The sequence below is a fragment of the Colletotrichum spaethianum genome (assembly GCF_022836535.1).
Source record: "Colletotrichum spaethianum MAFF 239500 DNA, contig05, whole genome shotgun sequence".
Taxonomy (NCBI): Eukaryota; Fungi; Ascomycota; class Sordariomycetes; order Glomerellales; family Glomerellaceae; genus Colletotrichum; species Colletotrichum spaethianum.
The window spans coordinates 89,746-112,150 of record NW_026054775.1 but is presented as its reverse complement, the minus strand read 5'-3'; the positions used below and the strand labels follow the sequence as shown (position 1 = coordinate 112,150).

General features: G+C 52.4%; 8 protein-coding genes across 8 annotated transcripts; 4 read left to right on the top strand and 4 right to left on the bottom strand.

The window, feature by feature from the left end:
- Positions 1-1,197: 1,197 nt before the first annotated feature.
- ColSpa_02588 (lysine acetyltransferase) lies at positions 1,198-2,262 on the top strand (the record flags this gene model as incomplete). Its single annotated transcript, XM_049268800.1, has 1 exon — positions 1,198-2,262. The coding sequence occupies one exon, from the start codon at positions 1,198-1,200 to the stop codon at positions 2,260-2,262; it is 1,065 nt and encodes a 354-aa protein (XP_049124757.1).
- A 101-nt stretch (positions 2,263-2,363) lies between these two features.
- Positions 2,364-4,696, bottom strand: ColSpa_02587 (uncharacterized protein; the record flags this gene model as incomplete). Its single annotated transcript, XM_049268799.1, has 3 exons — positions 2,364-3,754; positions 4,054-4,258; positions 4,307-4,696. The coding sequence occupies 3 exons, from the start codon at positions 4,694-4,696 to the stop codon at positions 2,364-2,366; spliced, it is 1,986 nt and encodes a 661-aa protein (XP_049124756.1).
- Positions 4,697-6,406: 1,710 nt separating this feature from the next.
- ColSpa_02586 (putative quercetin 2,3-dioxygenase) lies at positions 6,407-8,748 on the top strand (the record flags this gene model as incomplete). The annotated part of the gene is made up of 2 exons (XM_049268798.1): positions 6,407-8,246; positions 8,297-8,748. The coding sequence occupies 2 exons, from the start codon at positions 6,407-6,409 to the stop codon at positions 8,746-8,748; spliced, it is 2,292 nt and encodes a 763-aa protein (XP_049124755.1).
- Positions 8,749-10,160: 1,412 nt separating this feature from the next.
- Positions 10,161-10,496, bottom strand: ColSpa_02585 (uncharacterized protein; the record flags this gene model as incomplete). Its single annotated transcript, XM_049268797.1, has 1 exon — positions 10,161-10,496. The coding sequence occupies one exon, from the start codon at positions 10,494-10,496 to the stop codon at positions 10,161-10,163; it is 336 nt and encodes a 111-aa protein (XP_049124754.1).
- Positions 10,497-15,015: 4,519 nt separating this feature from the next.
- ColSpa_02584 (translation elongation factor EF-1 alpha) lies at positions 15,016-16,671 on the top strand (the record flags this gene model as incomplete). Its single annotated transcript, XM_049268796.1, has 5 exons — positions 15,016-15,090; positions 15,149-15,224; positions 15,280-15,402; positions 15,502-16,574; positions 16,636-16,671. The coding sequence occupies 5 exons, from the start codon at positions 15,016-15,018 to the stop codon at positions 16,669-16,671; spliced, it is 1,383 nt and encodes a 460-aa protein (XP_049124753.1).
- A 674-nt stretch (positions 16,672-17,345) lies between these two features.
- On the bottom strand, positions 17,346-19,598 carry ColSpa_02583 (uncharacterized protein; the record flags this gene model as incomplete). Its single annotated transcript, XM_049268795.1, has 3 exons — positions 17,346-18,719; positions 18,773-19,038; positions 19,085-19,598. The coding sequence occupies 3 exons, from the start codon at positions 19,596-19,598 to the stop codon at positions 17,346-17,348; spliced, it is 2,154 nt and encodes a 717-aa protein (XP_049124752.1).
- Positions 19,599-20,577: 979 nt separating this feature from the next.
- ColSpa_02582 (uncharacterized protein) lies at positions 20,578-21,478 on the top strand (the record flags this gene model as incomplete). Its single annotated transcript, XM_049268794.1, has 3 exons — positions 20,578-20,685; positions 20,756-20,873; positions 20,928-21,478. 3 exons carry the CDS (start codon positions 20,578-20,580, stop codon positions 21,476-21,478), a joined length of 777 nt encoding a protein of 258 aa, XP_049124751.1.
- A 362-nt stretch (positions 21,479-21,840) lies between these two features.
- Positions 21,841-22,284, bottom strand: ColSpa_02581 (uncharacterized protein; the record flags this gene model as incomplete). The annotated part of the gene is made up of 2 exons (XM_049268793.1): positions 21,841-22,053; positions 22,222-22,284. The coding sequence occupies 2 exons, from the start codon at positions 22,282-22,284 to the stop codon at positions 21,841-21,843; spliced, it is 276 nt and encodes a 91-aa protein (XP_049124750.1).
- Positions 22,285-22,405: the final 121 nt, after the last annotated feature.

Below are 22,405 nucleotides of genomic sequence, written 5' to 3'. Positions count from 1 at the left end.
CATCCCCGAAAAGTCATTGCCCGGTGCGATACAAGTATAAACTCCATCACCACTTGTGCCAAGTTTTAAACTAACCCTACTAACGCAGATCACTGGGCACAACCAGGCCACGCTGGCGATGGAAAGCACTTGAATCTGGCATAAACATTCAAGCACAAACAAAATCAATATGTTGTTTCTGAACGGTTTTCCTCGGTTGATGGATTTGAGGGGCAGTTTGGCGGAACCTCAGTTTTATACATGTAACGTTGAAAGCTTATAGATGATGTTGACTGCGAGATGCGGACTTTGGGAGGCGCATCATTAGCACTTAAAACCTAATGCGGATGTTTTGTCCCTAATATTTTCCAAGGCCCAATTTGAGAGCTCGCCACTGTCGAGTTGCTCGCTGAGCATCCAGGGCTGTCAAAACCTTTGGCGCCATACAAGCCTTAAAGAGCGGCGTACGTCCCAACATGATGCTATCAAGGAGAAGCAATAGCCCTTGGCCGAGTGAAGTGCACAATTTCCAGCAGATAGCCCCAAATGGGATAATTTCAAAACGATAAGAAGTACAGATAAGGCTGTCAACGCTTCGCAGGGAAGGTGTCTGGCTTCTTGAGTTATATTCGCCTATCCAAGAAAAAGCGTTAGACCATCAATCCCCACATCTGGTCCATATCCATATGCAACCACCACCAACAAACACGGCCGAAGACAAGGCCTCAGCGAGGACCAAATAAGCCACAATAACGTGGTGGGTGGATGAGAAATGGGTTGTTTGCGCTCGGCTGTCGCCCGTCGCGGCCATTGTGACAGGGGCGGATGTGCCGCAGTTGCATCAGTCGAGGGATCACTAGTTGGGAGCTGGGGCGTGGCTATAACCAGACATGGGGTTGACCCCCGAGCTCGGTCACAGAGGGGTGGCCGACCCCCCAACCCCGCTGTGGGAGGTCCTCTCAGCCCTCGAGACAGCCCGCGAGTCTGCCATGAGATGGGTTGACTTCAGCTCAGCTTAATCCGCATCCACTTTGGTGACAATTGCCTCATACTGCAAAGAGCTTCAAAAGCCAAGTTCCCGGACGGATTTGAGCAGTCCGAGTGTTCAAATCCTAGCTGAAACGCAAATTACCGAGCCACTGCGGCAACCTCACTTCTCTGACCTAAACCCAACTCATTCCCACTCACTTACCTTCACTACCGGTGCTGCCCTCCAAGATGTCTGATCTCATCGCAACACAGCACGCCTCAGAAAAGAATGTAAAGTTCGCCTCCGCGACCCCCGCCCAGCGCGAGGCCGCATGGCGCCTCAACGGCGTATCATGGGCCCCTCCCATGTCCATCGAGGCCTACATCTCCCGTGAACTCGCGCTCTCCAAGACGGCTCTCTCATCCAAGTGTAACTACTACGTTCTCTTCGATCCGGCGGACCCAGAACACATTATCTCCTCCTGCGAAGCGACCGCCAAGACACTCTTTGTTCGCGATGCCTCCTCTCCGACCGTCCACGAGGAGAAGGCCTATGCCATCGCTTCCGTCTATACGAATCCGACTCACCGCAACCATGGTATGGCCACACGCCTCCTCAACAATGTAAAGGAGGCCATGGACGCCGAATCCAAGGTGAGCGTGCTGTATAGCGACATCGGCACTATCTACTACTCCCGCATGGGCTGGGCTGTCTACCCGTCCCTGCAGGTCTCGCTCATCCCGGACGACGCTTCCGTACTACGTCCTCCTCAGGGTCTCAGGTATCTCACGGCTGAAGATGTCCCCGAGTTCTGTGAGAAGGACGTCGAGCTCTTGAGGAAGAAGCTCGCGAACCTACCAGACGACGGAAAGACGCACGTCGCCTTTGCACCGTCGGACGAGCAGATGCTGTGGCACTTCACGCGCGACGGTTTCATGGCCAAGGAGCTCGTCAACCGGGAGGTCCTGCGTCGCGGGGTGGCCACCGCCGATGGAAAGGCATGGTTGTACTGGGATCACGACTTCCGTGAGAAGAAGCTGAAGATTCTTCGGGTCGGTGGCGATCCTGACGCCGACGTCACCGCACTGCTCCACGCTGCGGTACTGGAGGCTGCGGATTGGGAACTCGCCAAGGTGCTTGTGTGGAATCCCGATGAGGGCGTCTCGGCTTCGGCGAAGAGGGTCAGCGATCGGACCGAGGGCGCCGTTAGGGTTGTATTTGACGAGAGGCTTGATGGGAGCATCCCAAGCTTGCGGTGGAAAGGCGAGGGTGTGGCTGTGTGGGATGATAACGAGTACTACGCATGGTGCTAGATGACTTCTACCCATTATGCTGTAGATGATGATGATCTCATGATATGTTGCATTTCGTATATCTTCATACAAGTTGATCGCTGCTCAAAGAACACTGATATTTACGCCGAATCTTCCCGAGATGCCAACGCCTGAATCAAATTCCCGAACCCAATTTCAATCGCGTTCGTAATGCCGTCCGCCACTAAATTCTGCTCCTCGGAGAACGAATCCTTCCACCGCCCACTCTTCCCGAAATACGTATTGATGAGAGGGTAAGAAATCCCCGCTGTTTCTCCATTCCTCCCCGAGCTCGCGTTGCGGTAATCTTCCAGCAAAGCTCGCAACAGCTCTTCTATTCTACTACAAAACATCTCACCCGTACCTGGCCGAATCGCGTCTTGCAGGTTCTCCCAGATTTGTGCCCTTTGGGCCGTTGACAGCTTCGAGCCAAACTCGCCATCTTCGTTGAGCACCATCAGTTCCAACTTATCCTCCAGATACCTCTTCCGATCTGGGGGTAAGTGAATGTCGACAATGTCGATGTGTCGCTGGATCTGCTCCCGCAAGATGTTGATCCACGACTCGTTGGAAGTCCATTTCGCCACGGCAGCTTCCCAGTGCTCGGAATGTGACTCGGTAAAGGGTGCTTCAGTCACAAGCACCTCTTGGCCAACTTTTTTCGCCGCAAGGCGTATATGCTCAAACACCTGCGTGAGCGCGATGCCGATGACGGCGTACCGCACCTCCCGCCACGCAGTCTCCCAAAGTAGATTTTGGATCGTGTCCGAAACATTCCTGGATGTGTTGATTTCCAGCAACAGTACATGGTGCATCGCGTCTGTCGTCGTGAGCGACGGATGGACATCGTACTTATCGTCGAGGTTGACGACATCATCCATCCGCGCAAAGTTGTCATTGAACGGGTGAATTAGCGTTACGTTGATGGGCGGGCCCTTCCACGTCTTCGCCATGCTGACAAACTTCCTCACGATGCCGAACTCGTGGTCTCCCACGGAGCCGATGGTGATGTACACCATGCACCCGCCCAAGACTGTTGTGAGGTAGAGAAAGAAGTTCCATAGCGACTTGACGCTATTGTTGGCCTCTTTGAACTGGTCCATTTCGATTCCCGCATCGGCCATGACTTCCGTCTTCTGAACCAGGATCTGGTCTATGAGTGAAGCGATGGCCGACTGCGCCGTCATACCGCGGGTCCAGATCAGGTAGACCGACGGGACGTGGGAAGCGAACTTGCGCTGCTGTTTCTTCCAGACCAGCGCGTGCTGAGGATCTGGGGCGTCGCACTCTGCCTGTATAACCCGCGTCTCGTGGGAGTATCCAGATGGCACGTATTTCTGTTCCATTTTGAACCACTCGATCCATTCTTTTGACGTTGTAACTTCGTATGTGGCTTGCAGTTCCTGGTGGAACCCCGCTTGAACTTCAAACTTTTTGAACAGATTCTTCCGAATCGCTTGGAACACATCTGCAGTAGGGTTGTCGGCGATTGCTACCAAATGTTAGCGGTATCTCGGCTGTCTCAAATCTGCCTGCATACACTTGAAGGCTTGGTGCATTTGATGCCTTTGCAGCGGCAACACCGTACGATATCTGTCTATCGCGTGGCTTGTCATGGCCTGGCGTACATGGAGACACAACTCTGCGTCCTCACGAATATGCATGAGGGTGTTCTTCATCTTGGACAGAAGGTCTCCATATCGGACCTCAAAAGGTTGAAGGAAAGACGTCATCGCGCGCTCTAATGCTTCGTCAATAGGTGTCCACCAGGGTGAGTACTTCGTCGCTTACTGAGGACATTCTTTTCTGCATTCTTCGCATCCTTTATGACCTTCTCCAAGAACTCCACAATTGCAGCGTAAAGTTCGGCCGTGAATTCTAGCATTCGTGGGGTTGGATACAAGGCGGCGTATCCCCGTATTCTCTCGAGGTTTCGGCCAATATCGATCATCACATCGATTACCTTGGGTAGAACAGCATTGTTGTTCTTCGTCACCTGCAAATTGTCAGCTCGTTATCTCGAATCAAAGCCAAGGAGTGTTACCAGTAGTATGAACTTCAAGCCACCCCAAATTAGTGGCAAGCCCGAGAACTCTGCTTGCGACAGGATATCAAAAACGCCTTGGTAATGGTCTAAACACTTGATGAGTTTCTTCGTCTTTCCCTCTTCTAGCTTTGTTTCCTTGGTCTGTTGAATCGTGCGAACGACCTGGTGAAGCTCTTCCTTGGCATCAATCTCTTTGCCATCCTTGCCCTTGGATATGACGGCAGCTGCATCCTCCTTGTTGAGATATGACTCGAGGGATCTGACAGCCTTCTTGTAAGCTGTCTCGGCTTTCCTGTGGCACTTTTTAGCATACGCTTCCCATGAGACCGCCAGGCCCGCTGCGGAATCCGCCGGAGTGGTCAAGATCGCCGGGCTGACGACGGCCATCGGCTTGGTGTTCAACTTACGCGAACGTCGTTTCGGTTACTTGAACGTCATCCTCCGTCGCATCATCAGAAAAGCGTCGGAAGACCTCGTTGCGAGTGTTCCAACGAATGATCGGACTAGACGCGCTCGTCGGGCTCCCATCGCTGCGACTCCAAGAAGGCGTCCGGAAAACGACGTTGGTTTTCAGAGGGGTGTTTTGTGCATGGTGCCGAGGCATGCCGGCGAGGCTTGGCATCAAAATAGGTCTTGGAGTGAGTACTGTGTTGTCTCGAAAATGTGAATGTTCTGCAAATCACCAAACAAGGTCAAATACAACGAATAATGCTGGCCTATCTGCTCGAACGCATACTGAAAACATATCTGATGGTCCGAAAAACCGCGGCGGGAGGCTCGGAATATGCAGCACCTCGGACTCGAGACTCAGAAGGGGACACCTCAAGAAATGACTTCCACTGGGTAGAGAACACCCCAGAGACCCTGACGCGACCAATCCAGCCTATCCATCTTGTCCATGATCCCCCTCCAAAGATCCTACGGAATCACGGGACAGGGTGTACGAGACAAATAGAGAAGGGTGAACGTAGGGAATATTGCTTTTTCGCGCAAGGCCGCCAATCAGCAGAAGTAGCAACCCTTGCGGATGCTATGGCGTTGTAAGCTTGTGGCACGAAAAGGAAACAAGCATTTTCCAGCTGGCGTTGACCCTTGTCACTGGATAATACTCTCTCTCCAGCCTTTCGGCAGTCTGAATCTCAACGGCCACATGAAAACCCTACGCAAGAAAGCCTCGACCACAAGCCACCTTGAGAACGACTATCATTCAGCTTTCGGCCATGTTCTCGGAGCCCCAGAGGAGGCATCCCGCGGCGGACCATTTTCGTGGTTTCGTCGACCTCGAGACAACACGCTCTAAGGAGTGCGACGCAAAACGCCACTATCACGACGGCACGCAAGGGTGCCGTTCCTGCCGAGCAGGGGTTGGTTCAGCTCTCCTGCCACACTGCTTCAATATCATTGGATACGGCAGGTCATTTATTGAATGCAAGTACTATGCAGTCAAGTCTAGCGTCTAATACCCCTGTCCTAGAACCGTCTGATTGCGATAACGCATTTGTCTGAGAGACCAGTACTACGTCGAGGACGCGATAGTGACGATGTTGGGTATTGGTGCTAAACAAACGCGACAAAGTTTAAGATGGGAGACAAGGTGGGTCTCGCGCTAGCAATAAAGATAGGTACGCGAATCGCAGGTGCTTATTTTAGCAAAGATAAAGCTCTGGGCTTATACTGGACTTATGGATAACCCGAATGGAGGATATTACGTGCCGGACGGAGAGAAGATTGCTAGAGCTGTCCCAGCAAGTTGCTGAAAGGGAGTCGGCGGAACAAAGCTCATTTTAGCATGTACGAAAGTGGACCATGCGGAACGGGGCCACTCCGTGCTCGGTCCCGTTCTCAACTAACGGGCCAGTGACAGGCCAAGTCTTGGACCCTGAACACGGGGGTGGAGATCCACGTGACCATATCGCCGCTGATAAGGCGCCATCAAGGTGATCCACAACAGGGGGGCCAGTTCCAGTGTCGCTTTTGGATCCGTAAATTAAGGGACGAATCTCGGCTCGTTCTCAGACTCATCAAAAAGAATACGTTGCATAAGTATCGGGTTCATGAACTAGGACGATCGATTCTTGCATACGGCACCTGTCCACCATGCCGATGCGTCGCCTCAGCACGAGGTCCCGAACGGACCGCGACAATGGAAGCCTCCTCGCCCCCGACACCTACGATGACGACGCCTCATCCCTACACAGCCGGAGCGACCAGGACAGCGACAGCGACGATGACCAGCTGCAATTGCGCGCGCGTAACAGCCGCGAGCTGCGCGCTGCCGATAGTCTGGTGTTCATGGAGGAGGAGGAGGTCGAGACGCTTGTCGCGGAGACGCGCAAGAGGCAGGAATTACAGCGCCGAGGGTCTGGCCTCGCTGTGCCGAATCCCCTGAAGCTGTTCGGCCGCGGGGCAGATGGCCAACGTCCCGGTTCCAGCAACGGCTCGTCCGAAGATCTTCTCAACGAGAAAGAAAAGCGCCAACAGCGCCGCACTAGGAGGAAACAAAAGAAAGAGCGCCTACTGGAGAAGGCTACCCACGGCGAGGACGGTGAACTAATGTATGAGATGGAAGAAGGAGGCATGAAGGAGGGCAGCTCGACCGGCGAGAGCAGCGAACGGGACGACAGCGACGAGATCGACCGGCAGCGGCTGAAAATGGTGGCCAACGCGAAGACGGATAAGCGACGTTCTTGGCGACGGTGGTTGCTAGTTCACAGCTTGATTGCCACCGGCTTCGCGATACTTGTCTTGGTGGCGTGGAAGCTGTCTCTGGGGAGAAAGCCGGCGCACAAGGTGGAGCTCGTCAGTAATGGCACGGCGCTTTTTGCGCCGACGACCATTATCATCAGTCTCGATGGTTTCCGTGCCGACTTCTTGCAGCGGGGTATCACGCCGAGATTAAGCGCATTTGTTAATGAGGGTGTGTCACCAAAGTACATGCTCCCTGCCTTCCCGTCCGTCACGTTTCCGAACCACTACACTCTAGCGACGGGGCTACACCCTGAGAGCCACGGAGTCGTGGGAAATACGTTCTGGGACCCCGATATGCAGGCTGAGTTCTATTATACCGACCCGAGCCGTAGTCTGGATCCGAAGTGGTGGAAGGGCGAGCCCTTTTGGGTGACGGCGGAGAGGCAGGGCATCCGGTCCGCAATTCACATGTGGCCTGGTAGTGAGGCGCACATCCTTGGTGTTGAGCCAACCTTCATGGACAAGTTCAACGGTAAGGAGCCGCTTGACAACAAGGTTAGCAGGATTTTGGAGTTCCTCGACAAGCCTGGCATGGAAGACAAGACTGCCAAGGTCGAGGACATGCGGCCTCAGCTCATTGCGGCGTACGTGCCCAACGTCGACGCAGATGGCCACAGATACGGCCCCAACAGCACGGAGATTCGCGTCACCATCGAGACCACCGATACCATGATGGACAAGCTCTTCCTTGGACTCGAGCAGCGCAACCTTACTGGCATTGTCAACGTCATCGTTGTGTCTGACCACGGCATGGCCACGACGGATACGACACGGCTGATGCAGCTCGAAGATCTCGTCGATACCTCCAAGATCGCGCACACTGACGGCTGGCCTCTGTACGGACTCCGCCCGAAGAATCCTGATGACCTCCAGGGGCTCTATGATGGTCTGGTTGAGAAGGCCAAGACGAACCCCAACTTCGACGTCTACCTCCGAGATGTGAACATGCCCGAGCGGTACCACTTTTCCAACAATAAGCGCATCGCGCCGCTTTGGATCGTCCCCAAGGCTGGCTGGGCCATTGTCACGAAGGATGAAATGGACGTGGCGAAGGCGTTGAAGGACGGCTCGGTTTACCACCCTCGCGGCTTACACGGATATGATCATGAGCACCCTCTCATGCGAGCCATCTTTATTGCACGCGGACCAGCTTTCCCTCATCCCCCAAACAGCCAAATCGATGTCTTCCGTGAGTAGACCCCACTTCCTCACCCAGTGAAGTCAGACTAACATGAGTAGAAAACATCAACGTGTACAATATTCTCTGCGATTCTGTCGGTCTTATTCCTGAGCCAAACAACGGAACTCTGCGTCTGCCTCTTTCGCCTATCGGCACTCACAAGCTCGAGGACACACCAGCGGAGCCCGAGGACCCGGTTCCTCCGTACACGACTACCACTTCTGAGATGGCCGCTTCGACAACATCACCGGTAGCTCAGTCAACAACTACGGATAAGTCCATCCAAGTGGACCCCGTTCCTCAGCCCTCGTCAACAAAGGCAGCAACAGATGGCAACCAGACCGATGATGATGAAGTGAGCCAAGGCGCCGATGAGGACGCGATACAGAAGGGCAAAGAAGCCATGAAGGGGTTCTGGGACTGGCTTACGGATAAGTTTGGCAAGGTCTGGGATAAGATTAGCGGATCCAAAGGGGATGATGAATCAGAGGAGAAGGAGGGTTCGGAATAACTCCCAGTTGAGGATTGGATTTGATGATTTGGCGTTCAGGCTTGGGCGGCATGTTGTATTCTCCGCGTTGATACTCCCTACAATCTCTGTACGCGTTATAGACGGACCACCATGGTTTCCTTTTTGGCTTTCCTCGTCAAGTTTCGCTTCCCTCCGTTGACCTAGGCGTGTTCAGTTGACAGTGCTTTGCTTGCATAGGTGAGCTGGCCTTAACTGCTAATAGTAACCGTAGACTCAGACTTCAATGAAATGCTTAGTGATGTTACGGAATCGATTCGACCATCGGATTTATAAGCAAGTGCGATTTGAGTGGGACTACCAAGACATCTTCAAGGCAGCACAGCTACTTATGTATGGGAAATGAGGCCACACGATGTGGACGCAAAGTTGATGGGTGTGAGGGGCGGCGCAATGACGGAAGCGGCAGAACAAAGACAACAAGCCATCCTAACACTACTTGTGCCAATTTAGGAAGCAGATTTATCTGAATCCATCAATATCTGAGTTCATTATTGCCTGATGCTTCTGCAGAACCACGATTATCCATTGTAGCGTTGAGCCGCCGAATGTTGCCTCTCGAGCACCACAACAAGGTTTTGCCCAAGCCTCACGTCCTGGTATCAAATTTCAAGTTATTTCATGGTCGACAGTATGGAAAGGCTTCCTAACGCCGAAGTGATTCGGTAGTCGATCATTGAGACCAAGATTCCTGTTTCCCGAACAGCCGCCATATTGATGCTTGAAATAGACGGAATCCTTCATGTCACCACTGTACTGAACGAAGTCTCGGTGTATTGAATGTTCATATGAAACGGTAACAAAACTCAAGTGCATATTTGATTTACCGTGTCTGGTGACGACAACCTTGGGAATGCCTTAGGTCAAGCCCATCTTCAGAGTCCCCTTCTTGACGTGTCTGGGGTATTTGGAAAGCTTTTCATACCCAGCAAACCCCGAAACAAAGTCTGATAACTATAATCCCACTTCGAAGGAACCCAGATGGACTGTCAACTTGGAATGGTTTGGATTCTCCGAACATGCAGACGATTGCATCTTTGGCCATTTTTTCAGGGGCGTCATGGAAGCACTACGTTTCCCGGTGCCTCGTTATATCTAGAGGAGAATATTATAGTCCCCTACAGGAAAGGTGTTCATCTGCCAACGCGCGAGTTGTGTCATAGAAAACAACGACCGGGGGGTAGTCGGTTCAAAAATTGAACAAACCCCATGTCGTCGACAATGCCCCGTCCAGTTCATGGGTTTCCTTTCCACGGCTTGGTAGCGGCGCCTTTGTCAGCCTTTGAAATTTGTTGGATTGGAAGCACGTCTTACTAGAAGTCGAAGTCACAATGACCTTTGTGCATTGAGTGGACTATTGCCGGCATGAAGAACGCACTTCAACTAGAACGCATTTATAGCTTCGAGTTGAACTTTGGTTGTGGATCTGGTGGAGTACCAAATTGAACGAAGGAGCGATGAATGGGGTAAATTCCCTGGAATATCTCGAACCCTTCAAGCGTACGTCTTCGGCAGCGGACCTGGATAACGGGAGGTGGATACATCGTGAACTCATCCAATATGGCGATATCCCCTTTTTTGAAGATGCTCACGCCGCGGTTCGCAGAGGCGCCACTGACGGCAACTTCATCGTACTCAGGGACACCGGGCACGAAGTCTCTGATGACGCGGACCTCGATACGAAGGTAGGAAGCAGGAATTATGATAGTGGAACCATCGCCCTTGAACATGGGAACACGTAGCACGCGCCAGCCGCCCCTCGTATAGTACGATTCGACGACGAGGGGAGTAATGGTCGCCCATTCCCTGTCGTCACCACGCTTCCGAAAGGGTGCTTGACTCAGATGGAGCAATACATGGGTGCCTATAGGAATAATACAGCCGTCGCCTTCCGGACGCCTGTGTAGGTAGGGCCTTTTTATTTCTGCTTTGGCAGTATTCCAGTATCCCATTTTACTGCCGGCGTGATGATTTTGTGAATGTCTGCTGGAATCAACATGCGAAAGGTCGCTACCAATGGAGTTCTCCTGAGAACTGGTCTAGTGAGCCTGTGAATACGCCGAATATGGAAAGTCGAAAGAGAAGCTGTGGTTGGAATCGTTGAACGTTATCACCTTAACGTTGATGTGTTTTGAAAAAGACATCCTGGCTCTTCGGTCGATTGAAAAAGGAGAGTTCCTCACTCCGATTTGGAAACAACTTAGGATATGCTGCAAGATTGATAGAAGAACAATGGCTGGTATGGAAGGTGATGTTGAGTAGGAAGCTGCATTTTGGTCTTGCCCTCAAGAAAAGATGAAGCAGGCGCCGATTGAAGACTCCTTCCACGTCACCTAGTTTGCTACATTGCAATTATCGAACTTGACTGTGTCAGACGAGCTCTATATCATCCTCAAGCTAGTCAGACCTATTCACTTATGCCATTTTTATTTCCAAACTGCAGACCCAAAACGCCGACCAGCAGCCTGATGCACAGTATCTTGACAAACGGGGGCCATTTTTTCGTTCAATCCACATACAAATTTATCAAGAGGATGACTTTGCGGACAATAACAGTCTATCATCTCGCTCAACAGCTCGCCGAAAACACATCCGTGTCCACTACCAGGCCCATCGTGATTTTGTCACGCACGGCCACTACTGTGTCTGAAGAACTATCATCGACTTGGGATATTCTTGACGTTGATACGAGACAGTGATTTCCTTCTTGAATTGACCATAATGCTTCTCTCGATCTAGTTTCGAGGTTGCCTGTGGCATGGGAACCGTGAACAGGACCACCTTTGACGTCAGTCCGAAGAAGTCCAGTCTGAAAACCACCAGGTTTAAATCTCCTCGAGTTATTCTTAGCAAACTGCACTTCAGGATCATCTCTGTCTCTGTATGGATGGTTTGTTGTGCTCAAGTACCATAGATGGCGGCCTGGATCTGCATTTCCCACACTACTTGGGTGATATTTCAAAGTTGCAGAGGTAGTTTAAATCGACAAGTGATACTTAGGGTTAACTGAGCAGGAGTGTCGCTGTGTCACCTGCTTGGTAATCTGGACGGCAAATTGGGAGCTCTTGGCAATCAGAGTAAATAACATTGCGAGTTGGGAACTATTACGAGCAGAGACCGAGAGAAAAGGTAGGCTGTCGCTGTGTGACCGTAGGTGTGAGAAAGAGGAAGGGGTACAGAGGGTTGGAGTAGGCATTTGGAAGCATACCATCAACTGACGATGGAATTTCAAGAGCCGATGTCATATAAGAGGGAGGGTCGACATTTCCTACCTACACGTATCACTCGTCAACTTTACCTATTTTCCCTTTCCTCATTCTTCATATCTTGTCTACGTCTGTCTCCCAGCACATGCTCCCTTACGGTCTCTTCTTTCCTCGAAGCCTGCCCTGCATTTGTTTCCTCTTGTCCATCTGCGCCCTAAGCAGTAGTCGGCTCTATCATTGTACCAAGAAACAACAAAAACCGAAGACTGTCTGCTTCACGTATCTTCACGGGGACGATCTAACATGACGAAGCTATAATTGGAAATACTATTGTTCCTAGCTCAAAAATGTTCCTCGAAGCGCCAAGATTCGCCCCGTCCTATGCCAATTGAGGCAATTGACTTCTCTCCATACGCGGACCCTCCTTGCAGAAAGTGGACCCAGAAAAGACGTTAACTCTTCACTTCTTCCAAGTCCGTCCTCAACGATGCTCTTGGTAAGTTGACAGTTTCCGCAACTCTAACTGGTTCTCAGATTGCAAAGCACAGACGGTGGGGCGGGACGAGTCTGGAAGATGAATGTCACCCAGGACAGTCGTCGCTGTTTGTTTTTGAGCACACTTGTCGAAGCCGTCCTGACCCTGGAGGGCAATTGCGTGCCGTGCTGTTACGACCGGGCACCGCATCCTAAGAATCTTGTATTGATATATACGGTCGACTGTCCTATGGCCTTATGGGTTGAAAGATTTAGACGTAGACATTCAATAGAGGAGTAACAGAGGGGTCACTCCGTAGCATGTGGCGCTCTAGTTGATTTGCAGAAGCCGCTCACGAACATTGTGGTGGCCCGCCGGCTCATTCTCTGTACCGGAAACAGTACGTACCTAATTTAAGGTTGACGACGGAGGCGGTGGCCCGCCAACACAAGAGTGGATACTGACCAGCAAAAATAAATATTTATCACGTGAATGCCCCTTAGCGAATTTGGTGGGGTTCTGTATTCGTAGTCGTCCGACGTCATCGCAAGACCTTTGAGAGACCGAAAATTGAGTACTCTGTCAAACAACGACGACGAACAACGACGACAAAGCGGAATACACGTGAGCTTGGATGGCTGAAGGGTCAACAATAAGAAGGCTGAGCGAGATACATCACGTGATACAAGCTCGTGTCTCAGGCTGTCGCACGCAGCCTTATCGCATCTCTTCGGATTGGAGGGGCAAACCACCCCTCGTTTTGCCTTTGTGCTCAGCCATAAGCTCGGCGCATGTAAACAGGCATGACCCTCATCCTATCGACTAGTGTCGCGTCTGCCGTCGCTCAGATTGAGGATGTCTTTTTGAGACGCAAGATGCCATGGCGAATCTGCACGTTGCCGCGATGCTACCTCTCCAAGAAGACAATTGCCCTTGTTGGCGGCGCTGGCGCTTAGACTGCACGTCACCATGGATCTATGTTTGCCACCCTGGTCGTCGCGAGATCAGATTTTTTTTCTCTTCCGACCCCGCACCGCCTAGATTCCCCTTCAGCCACACTTATCGGACTTAATGCGTGCACAAATGTGCTGCTGAGCGTATTGGATTTTTGACTCTTTCGCCGGCCTGCCACAGGCGCCTAGGTTCAATTTTTCTCCTCCTCAGGCGGTCTTCATCCAACAGAAGGGTGGCTCCTGGGATACGCCAGAGACTCGGAGAGAAACAAGGACAGGCTCAACGGGGTAACCTTGGGCCAATGTGGGCTGAACCACGGCATCATCGCATACTACTATGCAGTATCTCTGGCTGTAGCCATGCCAGAGAGCCAGATTCCTACGTGACTCATGCCGAACGAGGGTTGGGCTCAAACCACAAAGCAATGGGTTCCAGGTTGGGCTGTGCGGCGACCTTGGTGACTGACAGGGATGTGTCTGAAGGAGGGGTGGAGGGGCAAAGTGAGAGCTGTGGGAGCCTTATCGCCTTACAAGTAGTCCCGAAGTACCTATTTTTCAGGGGGGTAGGAGAAGAGAAAAAGAATTTGCGAAGCTGTGGGAGGGACCAAACGGCTAGACAGGGTGAATGGGCGGCATTAGGATGAGACGCATCTGAGGTGGCCAACAAAGCAGGAGCCTGTCCCTTCCCACAAGCAGAAGGCGGCTAGCTAGGGTCCATGGAAAATTGATCGCGATGAGCGTGCTGTCCATTTCCCTCGAGTCGAGAGTTGACATCACGGATCTGCAGTAGAAGGCCCAGAGCTCGTCTGGTGGGGAGGTGAGGCCACGGAGGCGGGATGTCTGCCCGTTTGCGACCATGCATGGTGTTGCCCCGCGAACACAAGCCGATGAGTACCCCTCCATTCCTGCCCCTCCAAAGGCATCGTTCTGCGACATCAGGTGTGACACCCGCCTTGTCATCGCACCGGTGCAGTTGATAGCCAGCTTCGGTTGATTTTGATTTCAAAATAGAGAGGCGGCAACAAAAAACTGAACCCAGGAAGAGCCCAAGAACCTCCAAAGCATCTCTGCAAAGGCCATACCGCTCTTTCTGTGCAATTCGGTGCGATGAGGGGCTGTCTGTGGAGGGCGGGTGCATGGTGGTTGCCACACCCAAGCGGAGACTGAACGCAACCCACGAGATACTTCATGAGACCACGCATCTGCTAGCGAGTCAACCAATCATGATCGAACAAGGCAATAATAAAAAATCTGGCGCACAAAACCTAGGGCATGGTGGACATTCACCTGGAAAGAGCGGCCGGCCCCACGCTAGCCCCTGCCAAAAACTTTTCAAGCCCCTCTTCTTACCTCGACCCCTCCATCCACCCACCCATCCCACCATCTCACTCTTCCACACAACAGCCCACGCAAATAAAACCCTCTCCATCGCCCATCCGTCTGCTCGCTCTCCTCTTTCGATCTTTGTCTGCTACATACCGATTCTTTCTGCGAATCATCTGTGCAGTAAGTCTTGATAATTCCCCCATCAGCTTCATCACGGCGATGACAGTATCTAACAAGTCTTATCAGCTTTTACCTCTCAAACCACACAACTCGATCCAGAACCGCCAAAATGGGTAAGGAAGAGAAGGCTCACATCAACGTCGTCGTTATCGGCCACGTCGATTCCGGCAAGTCGACCACCACTGTAAGTATCCTTACTCGTATGAAGGCATTGAGATCCTTGACTGACAGACTTTCAATAGGGTCACTTGATCTACCAGTGCGGTGGTATCGACAAGCGTACCATCGAGAAGTTCGAGAAGGAGGCTGCCGAGCTCGGTTAGAAATACCCATCATCATTGCCATCGAAGAACTCGACTAACAATACACACAGGCAAGGGTTCCTTCAAGTACGCGTGGGTTCTTGACAAGCTCAAGGCCGAGCGTGAGCGTGGTATCACCATCGACATTGCCCTCTGGAAGTTCGAGACTCCCAAGTACTATGTCACCGTCATTGGTAAGCTCATCTCACCCATTTTCGCTCATCGGAGATTTGGCACTTGCCGAATTTTCATTAAGCGGGGTTCCATGTCCTTCATATACTAACTCATCTCAGACGCCCCCGGTCACCGTGACTTCATCAAGAACATGATCACTGGTACTTCCCAGGCCGACTGCGCCATTCTCATCATTGCTGCCGGCACTGGTGAGTTCGAGGCTGGTATCTCCAAGGATGGCCAGACTCGTGAGCACGCCCTGCTCGCCTACACCCTCGGTGTCAAGCAACTCATTGTTGCCATCAACAAGATGGACACCACCAAGTGGTCTGAGGCCCGTTACGAGGAGATCATCAAGGAGACCTCCAACTTCATCAAGAAGGTCGGCTACAACCCCAAGACTGTTGCCTTCGTCCCCATCTCCGGTTTCCACGGCGACAACATGCTTGCCCCCACCACCAACGCTCCTTGGTACAAGGGTTGGGAGAAGGAGACCAAGGCCGGCAAGTCCACCGGCAAGACCCTCCTTGAGGCCATCGACTCCATCGACCAGCCCAAGCGCCCGACAGACAAGCCCCTCCGTCTTCCCCTCCAGGATGTCTACAAGATCGGTGGTATCGGCACTGTGCCCGTCGGCCGTATCGAGACTGGTGTCCTCAAGCCCGGTATGGTCGTTACCTTCGCTCCCTCCAACGTCACCACTGAAGTCAAGTCCGTCGAGATGCACCACGAGCAGCTCACTGAGGGTCTTCCCGGTGACAACGTTGGTTTCAACGTGAAGAACGTTTCCGTCAAGGACATTCGCCGTGGCAACGTCGCCGGTGACTCCAAGAACGACCCCCCTGCCGGCGCTGCTTCCTTCAACGCCCAGGTCATCGTCCTTAACCACCCCGGTCAGGTCGGTGCTGGCTACGCCCCCGTCCTCGACTGCCACACTGCCCACATCGCCTGCAAGTTCTCCGAGATCCTCGAGAAGATTGACCGCCGTACCGGAAAGTCTGTTGAGAACAACCCCAAGTTCATCAAGTCTGGTGACGCTGCCATCGTCAAGATGGTTCCCTCCAAGCCCATGTGTGTTGAGGCTTTCACCGACTACCCCCCTCTGGGACGTTTCGCCGTCCGTGACATGCGTCAGACCGTCGCTGTCGGTGTCATCAAGTCCGTTGACAAGTCCGCTGCCACCTCCGGCAAGGTATGTCCCATTCCTCACTTGCCCCTCTCTTTGAGACATCATCTAACATGTTCATCAATAGGTCACCAAGTCCGCTGCCAAGGCCGCCAAGAAATAAGCGACTTAACTCACCAGGGTTGGGTTCTGAGTACGCCCATGGCTTCACGGCTATGGGCACTCACTTCTACGGCTTTACGAATTCCCTTTGCGTGGCATGAGGACATATGAATATGGCTGGGTAGCACGAATATCGAGAGGAAGGATGGACCGGATGATTCTACGTCAAAAAAACTTCTCATGATACGTGCTCAGTAGCACAAAAATAGAGTCCTAGAAGTGATTCCCAAGTTACATGATTTGTGCCTCTTGCTCTCCGATGTGATAGTGACTTGCTATGAGGATCGTCCATTCGACAGCTAACTAGATTATCTGTTCTAAGTACGTTTTGGTGTCACTGTTACTGCTGTTGACAGCAGACTCAGTTTTGGAGTTGAGGTTGTGGTCTCCGTGTGCTTTGCGGGTAGCCTGTTTTGATGTTTGACAAGGTACCTCATACTGGAGTGGGGGCTCTTCATGGTCCCATTCCTCGGGAGAATGCCTTTCACTAAACTGACACCGCTCTTCATCGTTAAAGGTATCTGGGGCTGCTTCGCGATCATGTCACTTCTGTCCCACTTCAAGTCTCATTTGATCATTCACGTCAACATGAAAAAGCTCAATCGTCTCTTCTAAGGAGATATATTACAATTGCTATACATTTACACTTAGTGTACAGAATTTTGCTACGTAGTCTTACATGCCATCCTTTTGTTGGGTCTGAACCTCCCCTTCCTCCGTAAAGACAGTGCCTGCTTCCTGCTCCTTGGGTTCGGTTGCTTCACTCTCACCCTTTTCGATGGCGCCGGAATCGACAGACGCTTTTACCGTGCTCGACTGCTCCTCGGCGATACCATACTCCGTCTCCTTCTGAGCTTGCTCTGCCTCAACGTCTCCAACATTGACATCTTCGAACTCTCGCGCGATATCTCTCTCTCCAACCCATTTCATGACCCTTCCCGTCACGAGGTCGTGTACCACAGAAAGGTAATGGTCAGCGACTGCATTCTTTGACTTGTCCGACAGATCAGTCTCCTTTGTCCGTGCTTCAAGAACCAGCTCCGACCGCCGACCGCCGTGCAGACCCGCCTCGACACTCGTGTAGTGAAGCTTGTGGCCCTTGTACTTGGCATCCAGAGTCCGACGCATCTCGAGGCCAGAGAAGACGTACGTGGCCGTCCCGCCAACGATGCCATCACCCATCGCAGAGGGAAGTTCGGAGAGCTCAATCTCAGACGGCGGGCGGAGACGGCCCGCTACAAGGTCCAACTTGGCATTTTCGGTATACTCACGGAAAGGAGAGGCGTCGAGCGCAGCAGGTGACATGACCGAGAGTAACGACTGAGACAGCCGCAGGTCAACGGGCTCGGAGGGGTATGCGACGTCGGTGAAGCTCTGGTCGAGGACCGCGAACAGGTCTTTTTTACAATCGTCCCACGTCAGAGGACCCTCGGGAAGCTCCTCCGGAACGACAAGGCGAAGTTCGAGATGACGCGGCAGGTCTTCTATCTCTTGCAAAGAAGGATGCGGATGGAAGCCGAGGACGAGAGTCGTCTGGATGGGTTGCGTTGGGATTGTAGCAAGCGCCTCAGACAAGGCAGTAAGACCTGCGGGATGAGGAGAAGTCGGTGAGAAGATGTGATTGTTGGCCTTGGCCGCCGCAGCCAGGCTGAAAGAGTCTTGATTCTTGTGAAGGATATGGCCAAAGGAGGCGACGGTGGTGGTGTATTTCTTGCTCCAACGCGTGTCGAAATCCTGGACGGGACGTTGAAGAGGACGAGACAGAGCATCGCTAGCCTGGAGAGGGAATGCTGATTCTTCTGGAGAAATGCGACCGACTGGTATCACATAGCGAGACCATTGTGTGAGTCGGTTCTTCCATGATAGCTTTTCCTGTCCGCGGATCTCGGAGACAAGTGTGCCGGTGTTGTCCTTCGGATCGTACTTGAGAGAGACAGAAGTGTCTCTGGGATGAAATGCGGTATATAAAAGACGTTGAACAACGTTTTCTAACTGTTCGCCGACGTCGTTTTCCTCCGCTGTTTCGTCTCTGAACCATGAAATGCGAAGCTATTTTGCCGTTAGATATTGCCGTTACTGCTACGGGAAAAGGCTCTCCTTACGGTTTGTGTCTTAGTGCTATATGTGATAACTGTGTTGGTAAGATGACCAAGATGATGCAATAAATTAGAGCGAGCGTCGCAGTTGGAAAGCCAAGTGGCCCTGACTTGCTTGGTAGTGACAAGCTGAGCAGCTTCGTCCAGCTTCTTCAGAATGGTCTCTGTCTTGGCCTTGGTGGCTGTGATCATCACTCGTGTATTGGTGAGCTCAATGCTCTCGCCCTCATCGAGATAAGCCTCTCTGATAGTATCGAGTCTCTTGTGGTCCCCTGTCACATGTTAGACAACATCGAGATAGTTGACTGATTTACTTACTCGCTAAGAGTGCAAGAATCCTTTCCCTGATCTTGGCGCTATAGAAGCCGGTGCCATCAACCATTTCCCTGATGCTTAAACGCCAAGCTTCAATCATGAGGGTTAAGGCAAGTCTCTCCTTGGGAGAGCCGGCGATCTCCGGCTTTAGGAAGGGGGTCCAGGGGATCTCGTCTTGAACCCAACCGTACTGCGAAACCTTTTCCTCCACAGGCGTTGTCCGAGTCTTTGCATTTTCGCGCGCGAGATATGCTCTGAGCTGAGCAACCGTGAATCCATTAAGGAGCACCTCCAGCAACCCGTCGAATTCACTTTGCGAAACGATGGGGTCAGTGGGACGGATATCATCAACGTTGGCCAGGGCCTCCTCCATCGTCAAGTCCTTTTCTTCTGCATCAAGTGATGCTTTGATGTCAAACTCCTGAGGCAGAAGCTCTTCAACAGGCAGTTTCCTGATATTCTTGTAGTTTCCGCCCATCTCGCGCATAACGATCGTCCGGGCCTTCTCTCCCAGCATGTTGACATCTAGCTGCTCGGACTGCAAGTATACGCTGCGGTTTCCTACGCGCCGGCGCTCACGACGATCCTTGGGATCCACGCCGGTATAGTATCGGGTAACGAGGGGGCCGTCTCGCTTCGTGGGTTTGCCAGCTGCGGAAGCCGCCGCGGGCTCCGTTCCACTCGAAGGACCATCCTGCTCTAGGGCTGCAGGCTGTGGGGGAGTGGTAGGTTGCGCCTGGGACAGCTCATCTCTCCCGACCGAAGCATCGCTTTGAGGGCTATCTCTGCTACTCAAGGCATCTATCTTGTCCTTTGATTCTGCCTCAAGTCGATCCCAAGGAGAGTCGGCGCTGTATAACCGTCGTTGAAGGAAGGCGGTTCGGAAAGGGGGGGTTCGAAGTGAGCTATGAGCTCTCGGTCGGTCGAGGAGTCGCAATTGACATCGCAGACACACGCTTCGAGCATACACTGCCCGAGAAATCATTTGGGAGGAAAGAAAACGCTGAACAATGCTGAAGTTCTCAATCAAAGGCGACTGCGACGAACAAGCTTGTTACTCTAAAGCTCCCTAAATTTTGCGACAGGTAGGTACTGATTAGATAAGAGATAAGATAAAGAATTTGAAAGAGTGCTGGCGCGAAGTAAAGTGCCCCGCCCAGAATCGCGTCGCGTCAATTCGAATCGTACGTCACTTGAGCCGTGGGAATGAAGACGCCAGCACAGCTTTAGCCTCTTCATTGCCTGATTCCGTGCTTTCAGCATCAAGGAATTAACGTTGCTCTGCCGTCCTACTTGTCAAAGAAATCTCAGATGCCTCCCTCACAAAGAAGACGAAGACAGGTACAACCCACTTCCGTCGAATACTTATCAGCTTGTGATAGCTGACTGAGATTAGGTGGAGGACGAAGACTCAGAAGAGGAAGTAAGACACTCTAGGCCACGCCGAAGTCACGACGTATCCAACGAAGATGACGAATCCGAAAACGGTGCTGTAGATGCGGCAGCCAGCGCAGAGGATCAGCTTGCGAAGAAACTTGTACGCTACGCTCTGGCTTGCGAGTTTTCTCGGACGCCAATTCGTCGAGACGGAATCAAAGAGCGAGGTAAGAGGCTATAAGTTGCAGTCCACAAAGTCTAGCCGCAGCTGACGTGTTGCCAGTTCTTGGGGATCAGGGTAGAGCCTTCAGGAAAGTTTTCGATCTGGCACAGCAGCAGCTCCGTACCGTCTGGGGCATGGAGCTGCAGGAACTCGCAGTCAGGGAAAAGTTTACAATGGCAGAGAAGCGCCAAGGTAAGTCCAGAGCAGAGCTGGAAGTACGTGACAATAGTAGCTAACGCTACACAGCATTAAAGTCAGGCTCCCAAGCAAAAACAAGCTCCGGCGTCTTCGTCCTTTCCACGACACTCCCTACCCGCTACCGCGCCCCGACTATAATTGCCCCCTCGAAAGCACCGAGCATTGAAGCTGAAGCATCGTACATGGGTTTCTACACTATGATTATAACCATCATCCTCGCTAGTGGTGGCGAGCTGTCCGAACAGAAGCTACGGCGGTACCTCAATCGCCTCAACGCCGAGGCCAACGTCGCATTAGAGAGGACAGAAGACGTGTTGAAGCGCATGCAGGCACAGGGCTATGTTGTGCGAAAGGTGCAGAAGAACGCGGCAACGCAGGCCCAGGATGGCAGCGAGGACATCACGTGGCTCGTCGGCCCGCGCGGGCTCGAGGAGGTTGGCATCGATGGGGCAGCAGGCCTGGTACGTGCTGTATATGGTGACCAGGCCGATGCAGATCTGGAGAAGAAGATCGGGGCGACTTTCGGGATTCAACCAGTCGAAGATGCCGATGGCGACGTGGATATGTCGCAGGCTCCGGAGGCGGGTCCGTCGCACTGAAGGACATATAGAGGCGCGGAAAGGTTACGCAAGGCGAGGGGAGGCGGTCTAGGTTTTGGCGGAATGGGATACCCGACAAGTAGCAAGCATTTTAGCGCATGAGTGCATGAACAGCCAGCAGATACTGGCAGTGGATTTTCAGGGGTATCTATGCCCTCCTTTATCATTCCAACCCAAACATGTCGCCCAACGCCAGTGTGTCCGCCCATTTTTGTTGACAATACTTTAGATTCTCTCCTCACTGAGTGTAGGTTCGGTCGTTAATCTTCCCGTGCTGGAGGTGGGCCGGCAGGCTGCATCATTTTCTATCGGCAGTCAGCCACTATGTTCAAGAAGCGATCTGGTGGACGAAGGCAGTCGAGTTATACCCGGATAAGTCTCGCACGGAGTAGCTGTGTAGGCTCGTTTTCAGCCAGGGCCATGTATGAGAGCATCGGGGGGTGGCCGGCGATGGAAGAGTACGTGTCGCGGTAGATGTTTGTTTTCCACTCCCAGCTGGTGGTGTCGGGGTGTCCCGTGCCAACGTACTTGGCCTGAAGGCGCTCAAGTTCTTGTTGGTTACGGAGTTTGTCGGCCTGTGGTGATACTAATCAGTAACTATACCTCTTCAAGTGCGCGCGCGTAACTCACCATTCTGTCTTGGATTGCTGGTTGTGAACGTTAAGGATTACAGCCGAAATTAGAAGCTTTACGGTACCAACGCATCTGTCATGGGGAGATGCGCCGGCTGAAGTTCGGCAGACCTTCACCGAAGCGGCAGGCGAGGACCGTGCGCCGGCTGAAGTATCACGGTGACCCGACTCCATAGCCCACTTTTCTTCACTTCAACCACGAGCCTCTCAGTCCGTTTAGATTCACTCTAGCAACATTATCAACAACAAAAGCCTCGTGGAAAAACAACACTGTGTCCCGATTGGGTCTGTATCC